Source organism: Dromiciops gliroides, chromosome 1, assembly GCF_019393635.1.
Source record: "Dromiciops gliroides isolate mDroGli1 chromosome 1, mDroGli1.pri, whole genome shotgun sequence".
NCBI lineage: Eukaryota > Metazoa > Chordata > Mammalia > Microbiotheria > Microbiotheriidae > Dromiciops > Dromiciops gliroides.
The window spans coordinates 409,765,470-409,785,334 of NC_057861.1; the positions used below are offsets into that span (position 1 = coordinate 409,765,470).

The 19,865-nt window shown below is 36.3% G+C and overlaps 1 protein-coding gene across 1 annotated transcript in view; it reads right to left on the reverse strand.

Annotated features, from left to right (window-relative positions):
* The window catches only part of NNT (nicotinamide nucleotide transhydrogenase), a 121,853-nt gene that overhangs the window by 43,795 nt on the left and 58,193 nt on the right, over positions 1-19,865 (reverse strand). Inside the window, 5 exon segments of the mRNA XM_043969262.1 lie at positions 1,605-1,686; positions 5,086-5,245; positions 13,139-13,318; positions 16,264-16,424; positions 17,821-18,054. Coding sequence (XP_043825197.1) covers positions 1,605-1,686; positions 5,086-5,245; positions 13,139-13,318; positions 16,264-16,424; positions 17,821-18,054 — 817 coding nt within the window.

The window sequence follows — 19,865 nt, forward strand, 5'->3', positions numbered from 1 at the left end:
GTATATCACAAGATAACAAGAAAAAGTGGAGGGGAAAACTTGTTTAAAGAAACTTGGCAAGAGACCCAACTAAGTAAAGTCATCTTAGGGGCATTTAAGAATGAAACTAGGGGAAGGAGATAAATAGATGAAAAATGGGAAAAAATCTGAAAAGATATAACAAATTCTCTTCACCATCATGCTCAGTGAAGTTAGCATATTTGAACTAAAATCAGAGTACCAGATGTGCTTTTAAGGAAGGTAAAAAATAGCATTAAGGAGAACAAAAATGTGAAAAAGGAGCAGGACTGGAATTTGTATGCACAAAGGAGATCTTTGTGAAATTGACTGAATTTTGAGGAAACAAAATTTGATTCTCAAGACAATCTAAAGAAGACAACAACAAAAAAATACCTTCCATGTTATTGCCAAAGAGAAGCAACCAAGAGATCAGCAATAACTGCTTTCCAATATGTCTACACTCCCATTAACATAAAGTGTCTCCAATTAATGTAATTACCAGATTATATTATAAGAAAGCAGCAGTGTTGTGATGGGTAATTTAAAATGGAGGAGGCATGAAGAGGTGATGTGATAATCGAAAGAGAAAGAAATAAGGGCCTGTCCTAAGGTAATATCAATGGAAATCAGAGAAAAGGAGCTGACTTCTAGAAATACTCTCCAAGTAGCATCAAATTGGGGTACCATAGGGTTCAAGAGTCTCTCTACCCCACAAAACTCACTATTTTTTGACACTAGCAAGTTCAAGTCTCTTGGTTTTTTTATTGACGTTTCATTCAGATTTCAAATTACGACATTTCTCTTACCTTAGCCAGATTTCCTGGAAGATACACATATATCTTTATGGATATATAGAGATAAAGTCTATGCATTTGTGAATATGACAAATCAGCCTTTTCTATAATTAAGGTAGAGTCTACTGGTGTCTAACACTCTTCCACATAATTATGCTTTTATTTCTTATGTTATTTCTAGCTTGAAACAATGGAAAATAATTTGGTCTGCAAGTACCATGGTGTTTTATCTCCCCACATCCTCCAAAAAAATTAAACGCCAAACAAAATTCTCAATTTTTAGAAACAATTCTATTGCCATTAGGTATAAAATATTTCTCTTTTTAAATTGTTGTTGCATTTAGATTTATGCTACTAGCTATACACAGTCAAAATTATGATTGAAGTCATAGAACCATTGAATAAATGGATTTTTTTAAATGTCTATTCAGTTTGTTTGGGATCACACCTAAGTGTAATCATAAAAAGAACAAGGGATATAGGAATTAGATCTTTAATTTCTTTGGTACAAGAAACCCCTAGATAAGAGAACACCTCCTACAAACAATGTCAGGACTTATTCTGCAACTTAAAATATTAGAGTTGCCTAGATGGGGAGAATTGAGAGGTTAGGTCTCATAACCATTTTGTGTCAAGAGGTGGGAATGAAGACTGAGTCTTTCTGACTACCCCACACTTCCACTCAAAGAAAACAAAAGCCATCTCTTTTCCTTTTATATAATTCTACATAGATGGCTGGCTAGACAGAGATATAGGTGTTACATACAAAAATCCTTAGACCTACTTCCTGATCTCATAAAAATCACTTACCTGACCTTCTTGCCTTGTTCAGTAAGCATCTTTACCAAATCAGCTATAGGGTACTGGGCTTTAGCTGCACACAAACCGTAGCCTGTAAGAAATATTTATTGTAACATTAAAAAATATATAACAATTTCTTGAATCTCGAATAATTTTAGTTGCTGCTATATTTTATTTAATCCATTTTGTTTTCCAATTCAAAAATTATTTAACCTGAGCAAAGAATAATCAATGGCAGGTCTACTTAGAAATGAAAGTTTTAGCTTGGTCTTTTTCAGACTTTAACCTTAAAAGGGGGTTATAACTTGGAAACTGGAAACTAAGATTTTATTTTATTATTCATTTTTTTAGATGATCAGTACACCTGTGATGACAACTGTTACTAAAAAAAAACAAAAAAAAAAACAGGTTTCCAATTGAAACCTGAAAAATCAGTAAGTTCTTATTAAATTAAGATACTAGGGGGGCAGCTGGGTGGCACAGTGGATAGAGCACCTGCCCTGGATTCAGGAGGACCTGAGTTCAAATCCAACCTCAGACACTTAACAATTACCAGCTGTGTGACCCTAGGCAAGTCACTTAACCCCAATTGCTTCACCAAAAAAAAAATTCAGATACTAGGAAGATACTGAAAATACCACAGAAAAACTGTCTCAAAATATCATCATATGTGTCATAAAAACCAATAAAAATGAGTATTTGTTAGAGATCTAAAGTCCTACTCAGAAGTTTCATCACAGTATGGAAGTAATCCCAAGTCTTGGAGGCTATGGTAATCCAATGTAACCTCTAAGAGAGACTTCAAGCCAAAAAGTCAGCATCCATGGATATGGCAAGAGACTGCCTTTCTGTCATTCAAGGACCAGCCTTGCGAAGTTCTAAAACTGTCATTAAATGGATGAACAACTAGGTCATAAATTATTTTGATCACAGTAGTCTATGTCAATGGAAAGAGTACCCATACTGATGAAAACAAGATTCTTTCAAAGTATTAAGGAAGTAGAGGGGAATATATTCTATTAACTGGAACTCGATTTCTTAGAAGGCTAGACCTGAGAAGCTTTAAGTGAATTAATTCAGTGATTCTCAAACTTTCTGAAGTGGTAAACCCCCCCCAAAAAAAAAAACTTTGTCCAAAAAAAATATTGCAATAAAATCTCATTCTTTTTTTAAATTACTATTAATCTTACCCGATAGTATGAGGCTGATTTTTAAAACTCTTACATTTTCAGAACAACTTTATTCTGAAACTAACATCATAAAAAACTGAGGATGTGATTGCTTACTATTCATGAGGAACTGGGAATGATAATATATGGGATGGCTAACTTTGTAAGAAGTTTCAAAACAATTTTAATTTTCTCTTTTACTTACATAAGAAATGCTTGTCAAATTGAATAATAAGCTAGTATTTTTGGAAGCTTTTCATTCATCACATTTTCACTTAAGAAATTTGAGAGCTTTGTTTTTAAACTGGAATTTGTTCGTTAATCCCTTTGTAAATTTGTCAGGACCATGGAACTGTTTATTAAAATCTGGTAACATCACACACACACACACACACACACACACACACACACACACATACACTCTGCATCAGGATGACTAGAAGTAAATGCAAATTGGAAATCTGTTACTACTGCATGTGTTTCATCTGTACTTGGTATATGGTCATTCAATTTGGTTCCTTTGGGTTTCCTTCATTATCAATCTTAGTTATTAGTACTTCTGCCTTCTCATCTCTTCAAACTTTAGATTTTATCCAAAATTCCATAATTGGTGTTGGCATAAAAATGTTTTTTAAAGTAAAAATTGATAGGCAACCATTATTTTACACACATTCATCCATTAATTGATAGTGTACCACTCATTATTAGGTAGTACAATGATTAATTCCAGGCCAATATGAAACCAATTACAATGGTTTTTCCACTGAGTAAATGTTGAACATGACCAAAACAAACAATAACCCACAAGCATTTATTATATTTATTAAGCACCTACTATGTGCTAGGCACTGTGTAAGGTGCTGGGGATTCAACTATGAAAGATGAAACAATTCCTACTCTCAAGAGACTCAGAGCAAACTGGGGTTTCTGAGTGTTGTTGTTTTTCTACCAGTAAGGGAAAAGAATAAGCATAAAGTACCTGGCATGTGACAATCACCTTGCTTAGCACTTTATAAGTATTATCTCATTCAACCCTCTCAATATAATCCCTTGAATTATTTTGCAGGATCCCAAGATTCCACAAAATACAGTCTGAGAAATATTATGTATATAAAATATCAAATTGCTGAAGCCTCAAAGGGTTAAATAACTGACCTATAGTCACATGACAGCTAAGAACATCTGTTTGGGGTCTCATGTTCTTTCTACTGTACCATATCAACTCCCGATTCATGGGGATTTTTTAAATTACAGTTTCTGTGGAACCACTAAGTAACTCAGAAGAAATCAGTTAAAGAAGTTTCCAGTGGGCAACCCATACAGCTTCATTGGAGTGACAAAGCTGATGTCAGAAAGCCTTGATTTCAGATCCAAAGTCTAACACTATGTCTGTGATCATGTACAAGTCGCTCAATTTCCTTGATGGCACACAGTAGGCACTTAACAAATGTTTATTGACAGAGTGATTGAAATGTGCCTCAGAAAACTAACTTAGTACTAAGTTACAGACAGACAGGACAAAATCACCTATCTTTTTTGGGGGGAGGAGGGGGACAATGGGGGTTAAGTGATTTGCCCAGGGTCACACAGCTAGTAAGTGTCAAGTGTTTGAGTCTGGATTTGAACTCAGGTCCTCCTGAATCCGGGGCCAGTGCTTTGTCCACTGTACCACCTAGCTGCTATCTTTAAGATACTGAAATAAAGTTTTTCTGCAACTCCTATCATGCCTTTTTTTTTTAATTCAGTACATGAAATACCATACCATCACTCCAGTCAAGAATGGCAAGACCACAAAAGGCTGGTATTTACTACTTAGAGGCTGATAGTTCAGGCTCAGAAAACTGATGGGATAAACAAAGGAAATGAAGAAGAACAAACAAGGCCAAGTTGTTCACTGGGAACCTAAAAGGGCATTTGTATAGTTCTGTATGCAACTCTCAAAACTTGGGTACCATCCTTCAGGAAATTAATCCTTCATTTTTTAAAATTTTAATATTTTTAATTATCAAGAAAGAAAAGGGAATCCTCCACTTTGAAACACTCTTAAAAAGAAACCATCAACTGTTTTGGGGGTTTTTTTTTTACAATTTTTTTTTTGCGGGGCAATGGGGGTTAAGTGACTTGCCCAGGGTCACACAGCTAGTAAGTGTCAAGTGTCTGAGGCCAGATCTGAACTCAGGTCCTCCTGAATCCAGGGCCAGTGCTTTATCGACTGTGCCACCTAGCCGCCCCCCATTAACTGTTTTTAAAATTCATTTATTTATAGTATTTGCTATATAATATATTTATTATTATCATCATCATCATCATCATTATTTTACCTGGAGTAATGATGACGCTATTGGCTTCTTTTATCATGTCAATAGCATTATCCAGATTAATTTCAGTATGTGTGCCAGAAATTTCCATAGGTTTCCCACCAGCTGTTGAAGTAGTCCCATAGCCTCCAAGGATCACATTAGCCAGAGAACGATTCATGGCCTAGAATTCAAAAACCATTGGAGTTTCAGAGCAGACAACAAATTAAACTGAACAAAACTGTTTGCTCTGCTTTAAAAATCGTATTCTTCAGAAGACAGAAGCAAGCTGTTTTAATCTATATTACTCTCACCTGTTAAGAATATCACCTGCATACAGATATGCTTCTTCCACACTTGCTTCAGTAAAAGATAAGATGCAGAAAGTTTGATGAAAAATGTCCTGCTCAGACAACACTTATTAACTGTCTTAATCCTGATTAGGCATGGTCTGTCCAACCTCTGTACAGATTCTCCAGCAGTGTGAAACAGTGATAGGAAGGAATCACAGGAAATGGGAATTTTACAAGGTGACTCCCTGTAAATCCTTCACCATGAACTGCACTGAGTAGCAAAGTGGAGGTAGCAGAAACAGGAGAAAGCAACTGGTCCAAGCTGTTTCACTGGAACAATGCCGCCCCCTGTTGTCGACAAGATTGGGTGTCACCCTCCCCCTTTCTCTCACATGAGGCCCAATATGCTGTCACTGGGCTCCCAAAATTTTTACTTAAAGTTAAGCATGTTCATTATCTGTTTTTATGTTAAGCCTATACATATGTTCGATACTATATATTTTCAGCCACCAAGACACGCAGCACACAAATTATTCAACTAGAATGCTATGCAACATAAAACAGTAATGCCTATAAAATTTGGTAATGTTTTTAAAAGACAAGACATACACAGGATTTAAAATACTTAACTAAAGACAAATTATATAAGGTAAGGGCTACTGGTCCTATGCAAATGTGCTATAGTACCGTAACTCATTTGCTTACTTTATAAATAACTCTAAAATTGTTCTCATCCTATGTTCCTACTGATGTGTTCATTCTGCTTTAAAGCTGACTGAGTTTCAGGATGTAAAAAAAAAGCCTCTTTCTCTAAAAAATCTGGCAGTTTACAATGCAAGCATTGCAATGGCAAAAAAGAGAGTTTTCTATCCAAAAGCTAGGATGACATTTTATTTTGTTTGGGAAATCTTGACAGATAAGACTAAAGTGGGATAAGGGGAATAGAACAGTAAGAAAAAAAAGAAGGCACAAGCCAAATTATTAAAAGGAGCACAAGAACATGCAGCACCAATATCAAAGCTGATAGATACAGCATTGTGTAGTTGGGAAAAGAGATGACTTTGAAGGCAGAAGACCTTGGGTTTAAATCCCAGAACTGACATTTAATATTTAGTGACCTTGGTAAAGTCGCTTCAGATGTCTGGGTCTTGGTTCCCTTGTTTGTAAAATAAGGGCATGGGGGGGGGCAGCTAGGTGGCACAGTGGATAGAGCACCAGCCCTGGAGTCAGGAGTACCTGAGTTCAAATCTGACCTCAGACACTTAACACTTACTGGCTGTGTGACCCTGGGCAAGTCACTTAACCCCAATTGCCTCACAAAAAAAAAAAATAAAAAAAAAATAAGGGTATCAGGCTCAATGACTTCTAAGGTCCCTCCCAGCTCTACATTTATGACCCTAGATCAGAACATGGCCAGAAGTAGTTGGGGGCAGGGGTTGGTGGAAATCTGTGAATTCTTTAGCTGAGGCAATTCCTAGTACAGAAACTCCCTCCACTGATGCAAACTGACAATTCATCTGTAACTTCATAGTCTTAGAAAGCTGCTTCAGAAACTAGAGGTTATACTAGACTTGCCTATGGGTTACACAATTAGTATGTCACAGGCAGGATTTGATCTTCCAATGTCAGTCCATTGCTTGAGTCAAAGTGTGTTCACCAGTTCCATAGGAGCCAAAATTTTAGCAAATTTCTTTGCGATTAAGACACTCTAAGTAAAATTTAGAATACCTCTAACGGTATTTTTAAGTACTCAAGGGTCCACATAAAATATTTTTAATTATTTAATGTTTTACATAATTGCACATGTGATTGCTTACTGCCTCAGGGAGGCCTGGTGGGAAGGGAGGAAAAGAGGGATAGAATTTGGAACTCAAAACTTTAAATAAAGATATTTATAAAAATTTAGAAATTATTTAAGGGTGGTTAGTTATCACAAAGGTCCTCTAAGATTAAAATCTTCAATCCATGGGGGCAGCTAGGTGGCGCAGTAGATAGAGCACTGGCCCTGGATTCAGGAGGATCTGAGTTCAAATCTGGCATCAGACACTTCACACTTACTAGCTGTGTGACCCTGGGCAAGTCACTTAACCCTCATTGCCCAACAAAACCATAAAAAAAAAAATCTTCAATCCATCCTTTTAAAACTAAATCCCAGGTGAAAACCTATTCCATTTTTAATTGTTTAAGGACATTCTTGGAAGTTCTGTTTGTGGCTATAATTAAATCAATAAAATGGGTAAGCAATTTATTTTTTATCCCTAAGGAGTGGTTTAAAGACAGTTCAACAACTTTATTTGTGGTTACTATTTATAGAGTACTATTCTAAGTACTGGAAGAAATGCATAAACTAAAGATGTTGTCCTTAATCTTTTGAAGCTCAAAATCTTGGGGGGGGATATAAAAATATAATACTAAAAAACTACAATACAAAAGACTATGCTGAATAAATGCATTAGATAAGAGAGGTGAAAATCAAATTTTATCTGAGGCTGAAGACCAGAAGGGTCAGATTTACTGCTTGAAAGAGATGGGTTTTTCAATAGGAACAGATTTGCAGTAGGCACAATGATATACAAGAAACAATATGAGAGTCAGAGAGGTGAGACACAGCAAAAAAAAAGTGCAGGATGTGTTCAGAGCATAGCAAATTTCCAATTTCAGGCCCAGCCATTCCTAGTAAATTTGGGAGGAAATTTTAGGCAAGAAGTCATGTCCCCAAAATAGGCCTTGTTTTACTACTGTAGGATAGAATAATTCATTTCTTGGGATTTTACTCCAATTCACTATGATAGAAGGATAAGACTAATTTAATTTTACTTAAAATGAGCTATTTTTCTTTAAAAACTGAATGGAGTTGAAGGAAAAGAAATGAGAGGGTTCTAAAGATATTTAATTAATGAAATGTTCTAATGTCTATCTACATTTAGGGAAGAGAAAGAAATAAGGAAAAAACCCACAGCAATTTAACAGTCAGGTCCACTTGTTAATATGTATCCACAATTAAAACCCTGTTAGACTGATTCCATGTGGTCTCTTAAAAACTAAATTATTTTTCATTTCTGTGAATTTACCATTGCAACACTGTAATTTTTCAGTGGATGCTTTACAGACACGTAAGTGACTGAGTGATTTTTTTCACTTAAGTGATCTCCTGTGACCACTGAACTAAATACTGATGAATAATCAGCTTCTCAGAAAGACAAAAACATTTATATGACTGCAAAAGGTCCTTTCAAGAGATTAAAATCTATTCTAAAAACTCTACTTCATTAAAGAATCTCTTAATTCACATAAATCCAAACACAATTTATTAAAAATGAATCAGAAAACAAAGGCAAGTCTTACAATGACCTTAGCCACAGCAATAACCATGCAGTACCATTCATGAGCATCTTTCAGTGTTTCCCAAGTGTTAATTAATTAATCCTAAAACAATCCCCTCATGCATAAAGTCTGCTTTAACTGACAAAATGCTTCATTTTGCTGCCTTTTTGACTGTATCAACAAATGGCATATAATGAGAAAGTATAAACCAAGTCCTGTAGACAACTCTAAGATGTGGCAACATTTTGGCAAAATCTTCCTTTGCCCAACCAGTGTAAGCACTGACCTTAAAGACAAACACTTTGCGAAGTAGGAAAATGAAGCTACTGTCTCTGACTTAGTGGGTGCTGACTAAGGTCATCACCCAACTCCTTTTATGCTTTGCCCCAGAGTTATGGCAGGATAGGTTCTTCAGAGACACAGAGGACAAAAGTAGGACCAAGTGAAGGCTGAAGGGAAAGAAAGAGAAGGCTATTCCTTGTCTGGTTCCTCCAGCTGCAGTGACTCCTCTCAGCTCCTTCACTTCCATTCATTTATGAAATGCCTATTCCATACTAGACTCTGAAGACAAAAAGAAGAAACAGTTCCTGCTATCTAAAAGTTTAAAAACCATATCCTTCTTTTTATCCCACTCTCAAAGGGTCCTTGAATCCTATAATGAAAAAACCAGATCACTGAGAATCTGGTCTTCATCTGGTATACAAGCAAGTCTTCTATCAGCCCTGTGGAAGCAAAGACACACTATCTGCACCTATGTGTAACTTTTGTCTTTCATCATAAGGCCTGAATGAAAACAAGGAAGGCATAATAAATCACAATTATACAAAGAATGAAGGCTTACAAAGCATTTTTTCTCACAACCACTCTATGAGATAGAGGGATGAGGCTCAGAGAGACTGACTTCCCTCTAATTGCACTTCTAAATTAAGTGTTAACATGAAGTCTTGAGCCTATGTCTTTTGACTCCAATCCCAATACTCTTTCTACTATACCATACTTTCTTTGGACCACATTTCCCTTTTCAAATGCATGCCTCCCCACCTCTCTCCCTCTCCTTCTGTCTCTCTCTGTCTCTCTCTCTCTGTCTCTCTCTGTCTCTCTTTCTCCTTCCCTCCCTCCTTCCTTCCTTTTCTCTCTTAAAGTCTCTGAAGAGCTTGCTTTTGGAATAGGAACACAGGGAAAAAAGGTGTAGACCAGGGAAAGGAAAAAATTCTGATTAGAAACAACATGGGGTGACAAGCAAGCCAGGCCCCTCCTCCACATAACAGAAAACAGGTCACAAAAAGAAGACCCAACATAGACCAAGAAGTGTCCTCTTCAGGCGTCCCAGTGAGAGAAAATATCCCACACTTTTCCCCAGATCCTTATACCCAAGCCATCTCTACTCTCAATTAGCCCATATCTCTACCCCCCAAATTTCATAAGTGGGAAGAATCCTAAAAAAATGATAGCTAACATTTCCATAACACTCTCTATGTGCCAGGCACTGTGCTAAGTGCTTTATAATTATTACCTCATTTGATCCTCACAACAGCCCTGTGAAGTAGGTGGTATAATTATCCCCATTTTACACCTGGGGAAACTGAGGCAAACATGTTAACTGACTTTGCCCAGGGCCACACAGATATTAAGTGTTTAAGACTTGATTTGAACTTAGGTCTTCTTGACTCCAAGCCTGGTGCTCTATTTACTGTACAACCTAGCCAGCTGCCCCATACCCCACTAAAACAGAGGGAAATGTGTTTTTGGCATGCCATACAGGAACTGGCCTATTTTCCCACTGAAATACCATAACATAATATGTGGAGGACCTCCTGTGCTTTTGCAGAGGTGCATTACAGGCTAAATGTGGGTTGACCTAAGAACCTAAACCTTATGTATAATGCCATTCCTAATGAAAAATAAATGAATTATTAATTTTTTAAAAAACTAACAAACATATTTTTAGAACACAACATGTTTGCTAAGCCTATAGAAATGTTCCAGACCAGCTGTGCATAAATCTAATTTTTGTAAATTGAACCACATCTTAAGTGCACTCTGGACCTTTTCTAAAGGAATCATATGGTGAATTTTTATAGAGTGAAGATTCTCTCTGTAAAATAAACACTCAATATATCTTTGAGGCAGACACGGTAATGCATTCCTGTACCCGCTGCTACTGGGGGAGACTAAGGCCATCAGACTGGCGGAGCTCATGAGTTCTGCAAAGCATGAGAGCCAAAGCCAATTGAGTGTCCACACTAAGTCCAAAACCAATATGTGAACATTGAAAGCAGGGAGCTATCAAGCTGCCTAATAAAAGATTAACCAGTCCGGGTCAGAAATGGAGCCCATTAAAGCTTCCATATTGGATCAACAGTGGAATTGGGTGTCATGAGACCTAATCTCCAATATACAGATAGCTGTCATTTAGGGACCATTTTGCAGGCCTCCCTCTCCCCTCATGAAGCTCTGTGGGCCACCCCCCTCTTCAGCTGTGAGGTCCCTTCAGCCAGAGAGGCTTCAGAGCCAGGGGGCCCCACAGCCAGAACAGAGCACCCCAGGGCTGCACCCACACTGCTGCTACTGCTGCTGTCATCTACGCTGCCACTGCCTGACAAGAGGAGCCAGAGTTGGAACCCTGGGCAGCACTGGGAAGCTGAATTTTCATAATTTGAATTTATGTAAAGTAAAACTGTCTGTGTACGTATGTATGTATGTACATATGCATATATATGCCTTTTTTAGAATTTAAGATAACCTAAAATTTCCTATATCCAACATATGTCTGTTCTTCCTAGATGTTTTTTCTTTGGTATAAACTTTTTTTAAAAAATAACTTATAAAGATTGTGCCTTTATTGTGGTTTCCTGACTGAGCTGCCAGTTTTCCTCCCATGTGTTGCTGAGCACCTCCTTAGCAAGGTCAATTTCTTATACCTAAGAATATGAAATAAAAATCAAAGCAAATCAACTATAAATAAAAAGTATCAAAATTCAATAAAATTGAGGAGGAAACAGAAATTTTACCTTAAGAATTAAATTAAAATATACTTTAATCTAGAAACAAATTATCACAAATTGGTAATACTACCAGAGACAGAATATTGGCATGATCTGAGCTGATGTTACATTTATATTCTCACTTAAGTTTTCAAGCAGGACACTTTTAGCCCAATGAACGGGTGTAATGTCAATGGGAAGTCTGAAGACTTGGTAGTTGAAAGAAAACAAAAGAAACTGGAATATGGGAATTAAAGGAAGAAAGGGAGGGAGAGAGATGTCAAGAGACAACCAATGAAAAAATACATATTCAGCAGGAATGGCTTCTCACAATTGTTTCAGGTACCATTACAGAGTAGCTGTGCTGTAGATTACTTACTATTATCCTGGAGAATAAGGTTGTTTGGTTATAACACAAACTAAAAAGAATCTCAAAAAGCAGGGAAGAGAAAGGGATCAGAGAGAGATATATGAAAAATGCAACTGACAAATATAAAGATCATAGGGGAGACTTTTTTAAAGAGACATCAAGGCAGGAAGCACAGAAGGTAGTACTGGTAGGACTATGATGCTATGAAAAATTAGTATATTATCAGTTAGGTAAAAACAACTAACTTTTAAATGAACAAGTTAGGTAATATTAATAATGCATATCTGCTGCCCCCTGCTGGCCATCAAGATTTTTTCAAAGAAGCAAGATCAATCTAAAGTTTTAGTTTATAATACATCACATCCATGAGAATTTTTTAACTTAAAAAATACAAGGTAACATTAGAAATTTCTTCCTCATAAGGCTTCATCAAGAAAAAAGAAATATCAAGTGACATAAGTGTTAATATTAAAAATATGGAAATCCTAACCAAATTATCAAAATCAAGAAAGTCATTTGTGTTCTACAAAACTTTGTAATGAGTTTAAGGTATCAAAAACCTGAAATAATTTTACATTATGGCCAAAATAACAATTAAATCTTTACTTTTCACATGACATATCTATGTCAAACCTTCCAAAAGTATTATAAAGAAATTTTAACTTTAATTAAAAGGAAAAAATGAACTGTCCAAATATATTTCATATTGAAAACTGAAGAAACACAATCATTTTTCCTTCCTGATTTATTTGTAAAACTAAAATCACTATTCTTTAATCACTGATATGCTTCTCGGCTGTATCATAAGTTATATGATCCTACTTAGACAATAAAATTTATCTTGGAAAACAATTCAGTTTAATTCGATGACACAGCATAGTGTCTTTGTCATCAAGAAATAAATCACAGAAGAAAATTGAATTTTCAAAGTATATGGGTTGATTCTCTGAGATCAGTCTTAACCTTAACTAGAATTTTGGAAAAACATTTAAAACCAAAACTCAAATTTTCCCAAAGAGGAAAAAAAAACTGATGTTCTGATTTTTCACTGCAAATTCTCAATGTCATTCTGATATCTTTCCCCAGATACTTGTCTTCTTGCTTACCACACACATGATGTAGGAGAGGATAGCACCAGAGGAGCCAATCAGAGCACCCACAATAGTGAGCAAGTTGTTGTTGAGAAGGAAACCTTCAGCACACAAAGCCCATCCTGAGTAGCTGTTCAATACAGTGATGACTACAGGCATGTCAGCACCACCAATAGCAGCTGTTAAAGTCACACCCTGATAAAGGAAAAGCAAGAAAAAATTTAATTAGGCAAGAACCAATGTAAGATTTATAAACAACCCACTGGCTCAACAACAGCATACTGGTAGACAGACGGACACACCATCGATAACATTACTAGACTGATTATAGGTCACAAATCTAACTAGTCAAAAACTACTGTAATTACTTGAATGTTTTCCTATAGCTCAGATATACTTCAAATCAGGGCAACAGCATCAGTTTTAACATCTGACTTCTCTAAACTCTGAATAGAGTTTATACACAGTATAAACAATACTATTTTCCAGGATGGATAATTATATTTCTAAGGAATTAAAATGTATTAGAAATTTTAAGAGGTAGCCATCATTCAGTCCATTTTAGCAAATGGAGTTAACATTAAAATTTTGAAAAGTTTTGAGACATTGAAGCTAAATTGATCATGCATGCTTCAAGTGAATTCAAAAAGAGCAGAGGTGGCCATCAGAATCTCAGACGATGTAATAGCAAAAATAGTTATAACAATCTCGAAGTGTTCTAACCAATATAACCAAGTTGGCCATTTTAAAATCATACGTGAATTGTTAAAATCACTCAGGAATGTACCCTCAAATGCTTGAAGACAACTACTATGTCCTGTGCTTCTTTCCCTCGGGGTCTCTTTTTCCAAATTAAATAGCTGGAAGTTCTTCAATGTTCCTCACACGAAACGGATTTCAAAACTCCTTTAAATTTTAGTGGTCACTCTCCCTTGCAATCTAATCCAAACAATCTAACATTTATTAAGGATCAACAATGTACAAGATGGTCTGCTAGACACTAAAGATACAAAGAGACAGGAACTTGTGATTTCATTGTTATCTGTAACATCCAGATAAGAAAACTACTTATCTAACAATGCAATATGGTATTTTTTTTTTTTGGTGAAGCAATTGGGGTTAAGTGACTTGCCCAGGGTCACACAGCTAATAAGTGTTAAGTGTCTGAGGCCAGATTTGAACTCAGGTCCTCCTGAATCCAGGGCCAGTGCTCTATCCACTATGCCACCTAGCTGCCCCTGCAATACAGTCTTAGAGAGTTATCTAGGATACAAAGAGGTTAAATGATTTGCCCAACATCATACTACCAGTATGTGTTCAAGGTAGGACTTAAACTCAGGTTTTTTTGGCTCTAAGGATGGCTCTCTATCCCACACAACATAAATTCAAAAGTGAAAAATAGTTCCTTCTTTCTAGGAGCTTAGAGTCTACTGCTAAGAAATAGTTCAGGACATCCTAAGAATCTTATAAAGAATAAATGGGGCGGGGCAGCTAGGTGGCACAGTGGATAGAGCATTGGCCCTGGATTCAGAAAAACCTGAGTTCAGGGGCAGCTAGGTGGCGCAATGGATAGAGCACCAGCCCTGGAGTCAGGAGGACCTGAGTTCAAATCTGGCCTCAGACACTTAACACTTACTAGCTGTGTGGCCCTGGGCAAGTCACTTAACCCCAATTGCCTCACTAAAAAAACAAAACAACAAAAAAAAAAAAAAACAGAAAAACCTGAGTTCAAATCTGGCCTCAGACACTTGACACTTACTAGCTGTGTGACCCTGGGCAAGTCACTTAACCCCCATAGCCCTTAAAAAAAAAAAGAATAAATCAAATAGTAGTACTATTCTGGGTGCCTGTACTTCCTTCACAGATACTTCTCTGTGATGTATAATAGGTGTTTCATGGTAACCTGTCAAGAAGTCAACGAAATTTTATTTAATACCTACTATGCATCAGGTACTGTACTAAGTGCTGGGACAAAGAGTAAAGTAAAAGATAGACCATGACCTCAGGGAGCTCACAGTCAGGCTATCCTTTTAGAATTCATCTCTTCTTCCATCAAATGTAAGATCTTAGAAGTATCTGATAGTTCTTTATTTGGGGAACACTTGAATTGACCTCAGAGTAAATCAATTAGAAAGACTTCCCAAGAAATTGAATCTCCATTAACTAGTCAATACAATAATTTCCCTCCTTGGGGCTTCAATTAAGTCCAACAAAAAAACATACAAAGAACTAGTGAAAAAAAACTGTAATCACTGAATTCTTTTCTGGGCCTTAAATGCCCTACATGGTAATGGCTTCAAGTTACTAAACTGCAAACTCCTTGAAAGCGATGCCACTGTTAGACATATATTGCAAGGAGGTCAAGGACAAAGGGAAAAACTCCATGCATACAAAAATATTTATAGCCCCACTTATTGTAGTTACTAAGAAATAGAAGCAAAGTAGATATGCATCAACTAAGCAATAGTTGAAAAAAATCATAATATAAAATGGAATATTACAACAAGAAATCTGACTAATTCAGAGAAGTTTAGGAAAAGCTTATGTGAACTGATGAAAAGTAAAGTAAGCAGAACTAGGAGAATAATTTACACAATAAAGTCAATAATTAAAAGGAAAGCACATCAAAAGACATGAGGACAGGAATGTAATAAAAATAATAAAGAATTTTAATAAAATAAAATACATTTAGCTGATAGTTGAAAATACAATATGTAACAAATGCTTCAGGGTTACAGTCAGTCCATCGTTAAAAGTATATTAAGTACCTACTATGTGCCAAGCATTGTGTAAAGGGTAAGAGATACAAAGAAAGACTCTCAAGAAGCTCAAGTTCAGGATATTTGTTTCCAATTCATCTCTTCTCCTCAAATAAAAGATCTCAAAAGCATTTCATAGTTCTTTAGCAAATCAGTTATAGACTTCACAAGAAATAGAAACCCCATTACTGACTCAATACAATGATTCAAAAAGACTCCACAGTACCTACAAGTTCATAAGAAGTCAGGTTTGAGGTCAGAAAACAAGATGAACAATTCTGAATTAGCCCTATGAGAAAAATTTAACATACAAAATATGCATAGAATATAATTTTATAGAATACTTTCAATGGCCCTTATTCCATTCTTCCATTTACTTACCATGATGGCTGAGAGGGCAGACACAGAACCCAGACAGGTAATTCCCATTGTATAGCTTGGATCAAGCATATATGGAATCATTCCACCTGCACTAGCAGTCAACAAGCCTAGATTAAGTAAATGCCTTCCAGGTAGGAGGAGAGGAGCAGATTTCAGTATTCCTAGAACCAAAAGCATATATTTTTTTCAGAATCTAGAAATTTTGCTAAGACTTTTTTCACCTTAAAAATATAGTAAAACGAATATAAGGAAATTCTGAACATTGACTCTGTGACACAAGATACTTAAACTCAGAAAGGAATTCAAGTCCTTTCTCATAATGAACTTTGATGGGGGCAGAAAATTCAGGGTCTGGTTTAACTTAACTCTGTTTTTCCCCCGACTTTGATCATAAAAACAACCATTTCTTTACCCTTTGTTATACTGTCTTGGAATCTTAAAAAGTGATTTTACTCTGGTATGGCCAACACATTACTAGTTAAGTGTGGTTTTGTTTATTTAAAAACTTCAATACTGCATCTTTAAATGAGACTTCCCTAGTTCACGAACAGCATCCCTGATTATATCAATGGAGCCCAAGGGAGAGTCTTTGTTGCTTAATTGTTGCTAAAGACTCAGTAAGAGAATGAGTAAAGTTCAGGTTTAAGGTTATTTTGTGATTTTTAAGTTTTGTAGAAGTTTCAAACTAAAGTTGAATGAACAAATTACGGAAAGGCAAGAAAGAATTTTTTTTAATTGTAAATTTTGGAAAGAAGTTTAAATACCCTCTCTAGAGAGCTGCCTTCTTGAAACAACACTGAAAACAGTCTGTGTGGCTTATTCCCTATTTCTATTATTCTCATGATTGAATTTAGAAGTTCCAAACACTGCCATCTTGGCAACATCATGGTAGAAATTTTTTGTTTGTTTGTTTGTTTTTCACAGAGCAGATGGTGCCAGCAATCACACAAATATTCCAAAATGTGCCCTCTATCGCCACCCATCCTATCCTCCAGGAACAGATCAAAGGACAAATGTCAACTTTGGTCCTTGATGGACTCTCCAAGAGTTCTCTAATTAAGAAGTGTAATAACTTATTTTTTTATCTTCATGATATGAGACAAACAACTTTCATATTTAAAAATCTGACTTCAGGCAAATTTTGGGACCTCAGGTTCTTTGCTTATACTTTTTATAGAAACCCTTTCAAGTCTTTATAATACTTCTGATAATGGATGAGTACAGGCTCTTTTTAAAAATGAAATGTAGGGGCAGCTAGGTGGCGAAGTGGATAAAGCACCGACCGGCCCTGGATTCAGGAGGACCTGAGTTCAAATGTGGCCTCAGAAACTTGACACTTACTAGCTGTGTGATCCTGGACAAGTCACTTAACCCCCATTGCCCCGCAAAAAAAAAAAAAAAAAGAAATGTAGTTGTGCATTATGTAACTGTACTCCTTTAATAATGCTTAGAAATTCTGTTAAGATATTTTCAAAACTTTAAACAAGTTTCAAAAGAACTTAAAACTCAAAAAGAAAAGAAAAACAAATTCATTTACCTCCAAGTTAAAACACTTACCCTGCAATTTTCCATAGGCAATGAGTGAGCCACTAAAAGTCACACCACCAATATAAGTACCTAGGTAAGCCACAATCTTGGTGAGGTTTGCTGCTGGATCCATTGCAAAATGTGGATACTCAACCATGTATTCTGCTACACAAGTAAACACAGCTGCCAAACCTACCAAACTGTGGAAAGCAGCAACTAACTGAGGTAAATCTGAAATCTGGATACGCTTAGCAATCGTCAAACCTGTGAAGGCCCAAAGACAAAAAGAAAGATAAAAAAGAAAAGCTTGAGAACACAATATAACTGAAACATAAAAAGTAATCAAAGTTACTCATTATTATAATTAACAAGTATTTACTGAGCATCCTACAATAAATGAGACACATTCTATGGGTATTCCAAAGACATTAAGGCAGACCAGTTCTGGTATACTCTTGCACACATTTTCTCAGCCCATCACCTGGGAAATAGAATCCAGGCCACGACACTCTTTCGTCCATGTTGTCTTTTCACCATGCCCTTTTCTTGTTTTGCATGTGCTTTTCCCCTTTTCCCTTCAGTTCCTACCTCTACCCTAGCCCAATCTAGATCATCAGCATCTTCCTCTCCATACTTCTTATGACTGTACTTCTTTCTAAACCCCAGTTCAGCTCTCACTATCACCCACCCACAGAGCAGACAGATGGTGTCTATAGGGACAGTTTCTAGGTTGGGGATGGTAGGAGAGCAACCTGGATATTCTGGAAAGAAATGCACAGATAGGAACAGGCAAAGTAGGGGGACAGAATATCTACTGGTACAGTATGGCACAGTTTATGCAGTAATAATTCTCTTAGGGCTCATGATAATCAAACTTCCCCTCTGGAGCTGTAGCAAACCTATCCCATGTAACTGCCTGTTCAAGCACCATTCCTTCAGTTGTCCTTCAAGAAACTGAGAATATCCCACACACAGGGGCCAAAAGCAAGTAGTATATGCAATGATATAAATAAAACAACAGCTTGTCTTACAAAAAAAACTTAAAGTCTATGTTGGATAAATATATTAATATCTAGACTTGTTTTTAAAAATGATTACACAGGAACAAATACAGGATTATGTTTTAAAATGATTATACAGGGAAGGTGGGTTAGCGGTACCAAACCTGGAGCTTTACTATAAAGCGGCAGTCATCAAAACTATCTGGTACTGGCTAAAAAATAGAGTGGTAGACCAATGGAATAGGCTAGGCTCAGGAAATGCAGTAGTAAATGACACTAGTAATGTAGTGTTTGATAAACCCAAAGACTCCAGCTTCTGGGATAGGAACTCAGTATTTGACAAAAACTGCTGGGAAAACTGGAAGATAGTATGGCAGAAATTAGGCATAGACCAACATCTTACACCTTATACTAAAATAAGGTCAAAATGGATACATGATTTAGACATAAGAGGTGATACCATAGGTAAATTAGGAGAGAAAGGAATAGTATACCTATCAGATCTTTGGAAAGGAAAACAGTTTTTGACCAAACAAGAGATAGAGTATATTATAAAATGCAAAATGGATGATTTTGATTATATTAAATTAAAAAATTTTTGTACAAACAGAAGCAATGCATCCAAAATTGGAAGGGAGGCAGAAAGCTGGGAAACAATTTTTGAGGCCAGTGCTTCTGATAAAGGCCTCATCTCTAAAATATATAGGGAATTAAATCAAATTTATAAGAATCAGGGGCAGCTAGGTGGTGCAGTGGATAGAGCACTGGCCCTGGAGTCAGGAGTACCTGGGTTCAAATCCGGCCTCAGACACTTAACACTTACTAGCTGTGTGACCCTGGGCAAGTCACTTAACCCCAATTGCCTCACTAAAAAAAAAAAAAAAAAATTTATAAGAATCCAAGTCATTCCCCAATTGAGAAATGGTCAAAGGATATGAACAGGCAGTTTTCTGATGAAGAAACCAAAGCTATCTATTCCCATATGAAAAAATGCTCTAAATCACTATTGATTAGAGAGATGCAAATTAAAACAACTCTGAGGTACCACCTGACACCTATCAGATTGGCTAAAAT